The sequence below is a fragment of the Salvelinus sp. IW2-2015 genome, linkage group LG20 (assembly GCF_002910315.2).
Source record: "Salvelinus sp. IW2-2015 linkage group LG20, ASM291031v2, whole genome shotgun sequence".
Taxonomy (NCBI): domain Eukaryota; kingdom Metazoa; phylum Chordata; class Actinopteri; order Salmoniformes; family Salmonidae; genus Salvelinus; species Salvelinus sp. IW2-2015.
The window spans coordinates 64,192,312-64,198,923 of NC_036860.1; the positions used below are offsets into that span (position 1 = coordinate 64,192,312).

The 6,612-nt window shown below is 39.4% G+C and overlaps 1 protein-coding gene across 1 annotated transcript in view; it reads right to left on the bottom strand.

Annotated features, from left to right (window-relative positions):
* The window catches only part of LOC111980057 (dopamine beta-hydroxylase-like), a 49,445-nt gene that overhangs the window by 34,137 nt on the left and 8,696 nt on the right, over positions 1-6,612 (bottom strand). Inside the window, 4 exon segments of the mRNA XM_070449771.1 lie at positions 492-634; positions 637-668; positions 2,248-2,501; positions 6,232-6,411. Coding sequence (XP_070305872.1) covers positions 492-634; positions 637-668; positions 2,248-2,501; positions 6,232-6,411 — 609 coding nt within the window.

Consider the following 6,612-nt stretch of genomic DNA (forward strand, 5'->3'; position numbering starts at 1 on the left):
TGACATGAAAACCTCCCTGATCTTTGTGGTTGAATCTGTGTTTGAAATTCACTGTTCGACTGAGGGACCTTACAGATAATTGTATGTGTGGGTACAGAGAATGAGGTAGTCAATCCAAAATAATGTGAAACACTATTATTGTCCATGCAACTTATTATGTGACTTGTTAAGCACATTTTTACTCCTAACATGTTTTAAGCTTGCCACAACAAAGGGGTTGAATACTTATTGACCCAAGACATTCCAGCTTTTTCATTTTTAATTAATTTGTAAACATTTCTAAAAACATTATTCCAGTTTGACATTATAGAAGTATTGTGTTTAGGCCAAGACAACAAAAAATCTACATTTAATCTATTTTAATTCAAGCTGTAACACAACAAAATGTAGAAAAAGTCAAGGGGGAATACTTTCTGAAGGACTGTAAGCACTTGAAAAACAAAGGAATACTATTTGAACCCCAGTTGTGGTTGTCGTGTGTATTACCTTACCCCTAGCCCAGGCGCCAAAAGAACATGGCGACAGTAGTGAGGCTGGCGGGCCTCATCTGTGAGGTCACAGATCTTCGCTGTACTTTTGTGGAAACTGTACTCATCTCAGGAGAACAACTCAAACACCTCCATGTGGTGCAGCTATGCTCGTTACCAGGGGTTACCACCGACTCATACCTGGGGTGAGGGGTGAGAAGAGGAGGAGAATGAGGAGGGGGAGGAGGAGGAGGAAGAGGTAAAGAAGACGGTGGAATTGATTGGTATTGACTCCGCTGTTTTGATTTTCAACTCATTGCTATGCCCAAGGATTGGGTAGGGCTAAGCAATAGGTTGGGAGGGATGATTGTCATTATTGATGACATTTTATGTACTTATCCAAGTCTATTCGAATGCCTAGGGGCCAGGGTTGATGGAATTGGGACTCGATGGTTCCATCCATAGAAATAGTATTACTGAGAATAACCCTAACAGAATAACTAAAACGTCATATCTAATTCTATTGAATAACTAAACGTCATTCTATTCTTATGGAAATAACTAAAACGTCATTCTATTCTATGGAATTAAACTAAACGTTCATTCTAGTTCTATGGAAATAACTAAACGTCATTCTATTCTAGTGGAATACTAACTCATTCTATTCTTATGGATAACTACAACGTCATTCTAACTTCTAATGGAATAACTAAACGTCATTCTAAATTCTATGGAATAACCTAAACGTCATTCTAATTCTATGGAATACTAAACCTCATTCTAATTCTTATGGAATAACTAAAGTCATTCTAATTCTATGGAATAACTTAAATGTCATTCTAATTCTATGAGCTACATAATTAGAAACTAAATTGCATTCTAATTCTATGGAATAAACTAAATGTCATTCTAATTCTATGGAATAACTAATGTCATTCTACATTCTATGGTAAAGTCATTCTATTAATGGATTCTAAGCAACTTCTAATTATATGGAATTACTAAATGTCATTCTAATTCTTATGGAATTAACTAAATGTTCATTCTAATTCTATGGATAACTAAATTCATTCTAATTCTTATGGAATTTATATAAATGAATTCTAATTCTTATGCAATAACTAAATGTATTCTACCTTCTATGGAATTACTAAATTGTCATTCTAATTCTATGCGATAACTTAAATTGTCATTCTAAGTTTCTATGGAATAACTTAAATGTCATTCTATATTCTATGGAATAACTAAATGTCATTCTAATGTCTCTATGGAATTACTAAATGTCATTCTACATTCTATGAATTACAAATGTCATTCTGTTCTATGGAAATTAACTAAAGTTCTTCTAATTCTATGGAATAACTAATGTCATTTTAATTCTTGGAGCTACTAAATGTCCATTCTAAATTCTATGAATAACCTAAACATCATTCTAATTCTATGGAATAACTAAATGTTCATTCTAATTCTATGGAATTACTAAATGTCATTCTAATGTCTTATGGAATAAGCTAAATGTCAGTTCCTAATTCCTATGGAATACAAACGTCGATGTCTAATTCTATGGAGCTAACTAATGTCTATTCTACCATTCATGGATAGTAACTAAACCGTTCATTCTAATTCTATGAAAAACTAAAATGTCATGCTAATTCTAAATTGGAATAACAAAATGTATTCTAATTCTATGAATAACAAATGTCATTCTATTTATGAATACTTAAAATGTCATTCTAATTCTATGTTCCATCATTGTATAGGACTAGGTTTAGTGATTTACCATGGACGATTGGTCTCTTGGGCAGTATTGGGTGGCAGTTGGTAAGATGTGGCACAGTAGGTGGTCTCTGCGGTGGGATGGTGATGTCGGGGTCCGGACCGTCCAGGTTCTGTACGTCTCGGGGCGGAGGGTGACGGGTTCCTGGGCGCAGCAGGAGGGCCTCTGCATCCCGTCTCAATCTGGGACAGGTTGAGCTGCTGGAGCGAGCGGATTGGCTGATCCAAACACTCCGTAGATCGGGTGTACGGTACCTCCTGCCATCAGAATCAAGCACAAAGTCTTTATTATCTCTCTTCCTCTTTACGCGCATGACTGTTTCACCCTTTGTTTCACTCAACTGCTATACTGTCTCTCCCTTTTCACCTCTATACTGTTCTCACCTCTTCAACCTGCTATACTTGTTCTCACCTCTTCTTCACCTGCTATACTGTTCTTCTCTCTTGTCACCTGCTATACCTAGTTCTCTCCCTGTTTATCACTGCTTATACTGTCTCTCCCTTTTCACCTGCTATACGTTGTTCTCACACCTTTCACCTGCTATACTGTTTCTTCCTCTTTTCACCTGTATACTGTTTCTCTCTCTTTTCAACTGCTAGTACTGTTCTCCTCCCCTTTTCACCTGCTATATTGTTCTCTCTCTTTTCACCTGGCTATTACTGTTCTCTCCCTTTTCATCTGCTATACTGTTCTCTCTCTTTTCACTGCTATACGTTCTCTCTCTTTTCACCTGCTATGCTGTCTCTCCTTTTCACCTGCTATACTGTCTCTCTTCTTTTCAGCCTGTTATACTGTTCTCTCCCTTTCACCCTATTACTGTTCTCTCTCTTTTCACCTGCTATATCCTTCTCTCCCTTTTTCACCGTGCTATACTGTTCTCTCTCTTTTCACCCTGCCTAACTGTTCTCTCCCTTTTCACCTTGCTATTTACTGGTTCTCTCTCTTTTCACCTGCTATACTGTTCTCTCTCTTTTTCACCTGCTATACTGTCTCTCTCTTTTCACCTCTATACTGTTTCTTCTTTTACCTGCATTAGTTCTCTCCCCCTTTCACCTGCTCATACTGTTTCCCCCCTATTTCACCTGTATAGTGTTCTCTCCCTTTTCACCTGCTATACTGTTCTCTCTCTTTTTCACCTGCTTATACTGTTCTCACCCTTTTCCCTGCTATACTGTTCTCTCTGTCTCTCTCTTTTTCACCGCTATACTGTTTCTCTCCTCTGTCTCCCCTCTCTCTGTCTCGCGTCTGTCTTCTCTTTTCACCTGCTATACTGTTCTCTCTCTGTCTCTCTCTGTTCTCACTTTGTCTACCGCTATGTCTGTTCTCTTCTCATGTCTCGCTCTTTTCCACCTGCTTATTACTGTTTCTCTCCTTTCTCTCTCTCTGTCTTCTCTGTCTCACATCTTTTCACCTGCTATACTGTTCTCTCTCTGTCCTCTCTCTCTGCTCTCTCCTCTGTCTCTTCTCTGTCTCTCTTTTCACCTGCTATACTGTTTTCCTCTCTGTCCTCTCTGTTCTCTCTTTTCACATGCTATACTCTTTCTCTCTGTCTCTCTCTCTGCTTCTCTTTCACCTGCGTATACTGTTCTCTCTCATGTTCTCTCTGTCTCTGTCCTCTCTCTGCCTCTCTCTCTGTCCTTTCTCTTTGTCTCTACTCTGTCTCTGTCTCTCTCTCCCTCTCTCTCTGTCTCTCTCTTGTCTTCTCTTTTCACCTTCTATACTGTTCTCTTCTCTCTGTTCTCTCTCTGTTCTCTCTCGGTCTCTCTCTTTACCTGCTATACTGTTCCTCCGTCTTGTCTCTTCTGCTGTCTCAACTCCCTATTTTATTTATCTCCGCTCATCTCTCTCTCTCTCTCTTTCCCCTCTTTCTTTCTCCATCTCTCTCTTAATCAATTCAATTCAAGGGGCTTTTTTGCATGCGAAACATATGTTTAACATTGGCCAAAGGCAAGTGATAGTAGATTAATATACAAAAGTGAAAATAAACAATAAATGAACAGTAAACATTACACTCCCACAGAAGTTCCAAAAGAATAAAGCACATTACAATTGTGCATATTATGTTATATACAGGTTGTTAATGATGTGCATTAATAGTTAAAGTACCAAGGGACAATAAATTAAGCCATTAAATAAATGGTTGTATTTACAATGTGTTTGTTCTTCACTGGTTGACTTTTTCTGTGTCAACAGGTCACAAATCTTGCTACGGATGGCACACGTGGTATTTCACCGGTAATATGTGAGTTATCAAAATCAGGCTTGTTTTTGAATTCTTTGTGGAGTCTGGTGTATATCTGAGTGAATATGTGTCTCTAATATGGTCAATACATTGGGCAGGAGGTTAGGAAAGTCATTCAGTTTCACCTCATTTTCTGGCAGTGTGCACATAGCCTGTCTTCTCTTGAGAGCCAGGTCTGCCTTCGGTGGCCTTTCTCAATAGCAAGGCTATGCTCACTGAGTCTGTACATATCAAGCTTTCCTTAAGTTTGGGTCAGTCACAGTGGTCAGGTAATTCTGCCCACTGTATCTCTGTTTAGGCCAAATAGCATTCTTGTTTTGCGTGTTTTTTTTTGTTAATTATTCCAATGTGTCAGAGTAATTATATTTTTGTTTTCTCATGATTTGGTTGTCTACTTGTGTTGGCTGTTCCTGGGGCCTCTGTGGGGTGTGTTGTTTGTTGAACAGAGGCCAGGACAGCTTGCTTAGGGACTCTTTTCCAGGTTTCATTTCTCTGTAGGTGATGGCTTGTAGGAAGGTTGCGGAATCGGACCATTTTAGTGCCCTCGCCAATATATAAGTTGAAGAGGGTGGGGCTTAAGCTGCATCCCTGTCTCACCCCACGGCCCTGTGGGTCTTGTTTTTTGCCTATTTTAACTGCACACTTGTTGGGATTTTATAATGTTGTATGTCTTTCCCCCAACACCACTTTCCATCAATTTGTACAGCAGACCCTCATGCCAAATTGAGTCAAAGTCTTTTTTGAAATCAATAACGCATTAAGGGGCGGCAGGTAGCCTAGTGGTTAGAGCGTTGGACTAGTAACCGAAAGGTTGCAAAATCAAATCCCCGAGCTGGCAAGGTGAAAATCTGTCTTTCTGCCCCTGAACAAGGCAGTTAACCCACTGTTCCTAGGCCGTCATTGAAAATAAGAATTTGTTCTTAACTGGCTTGCCTAGTAAATAAAAGTTAAAAAAAATACTTTGCCTCTGTTTTGGTTTGTTTGTTTGTCAATTAGGGTGTGCAGGGTGAATACGTGGTCTGTCGTATGATAATTTGGTAAAAGGCCAATTTGACATTTGCTCAGTACATTGTTTTCACTGAGGAAATGTAGGAGTCTGCTGTTAATGAAAATGCAGAGTATTCTCCCAAAGTAACTGTTGACGCATATCCCACGGTAGTTATTGGGGTCAAATTTGTCTCCACTTTTGTGGATTGGGGTGATCAGTCCTTGGTTCCACATTTTGGGGAAGATGCCAGAGCTAAGGATGATGTTAAAGAGTTTAAGTATAGCCAATTGGAATTTGTGTCTGTACATCTGATCATTTCATTGAGGATACCATCATCATCACTGGCCTTTTTGGGTTGGAGGGTTTGTATTTTGTCCTGTAGCTCATTCAAGGTAATTGGAGAATCCAGTTGGTTCTGGTAGTCTTTAATAGTTTATTCTAAGATTTGTATTTGATCATGTATATGTTTTTGCTGTTTGTTCTTTGTTATAGAGCCAAAAATATTGGAGAAGTGGTTTACCCATACATCTCCATTTTGGATAGATAATTCTTTGTGTTGTCGTTTGTTTAGTGTTTTCTAATTTTCCCAGAAGTGGTTAGAGACTATGGATTCTTCAATAACATTGAGCTGATTTCTGACGTGCTGTTCCTTCTTTTTCCGTAGTGTATTTCTGAAACATTGTTTTTTGTGATCACTCCTCTCTCTCTTTTCACCCTCTCCCTTGTGTGTGTCTCGTATCTCTCGTGTCTCCTGCACCTCTAGTGTCGTATTATCTCTGGGGTGCGCATCGTTGCTCGTAATTGGGTTCTCTTGAACCACAGGCGGACGGGTGATATGCGGCTCAGGTGTCTGCCTGGTTAGCTCCATTTCAGCTGGTAAGTGCCTGTGGCTGTCCAGCTCAACATGACCCTGACTGATACTATCTGCCACTGCATCCTGGAGGTAAACAACAGCACAGGAGTGCTGAGCAGAGATCCAAAATGACCATACACCCATAGGGATCCGAATACACTACAACTACATCACCATCCACTGCACGCCATACCTTACACACATTAAGACCGCATTACTAGATCAAATTTAAACTCATGGTAAAGAATCCAAATGCTGGGCAATTGTCCCTAGAGGATCTCACAG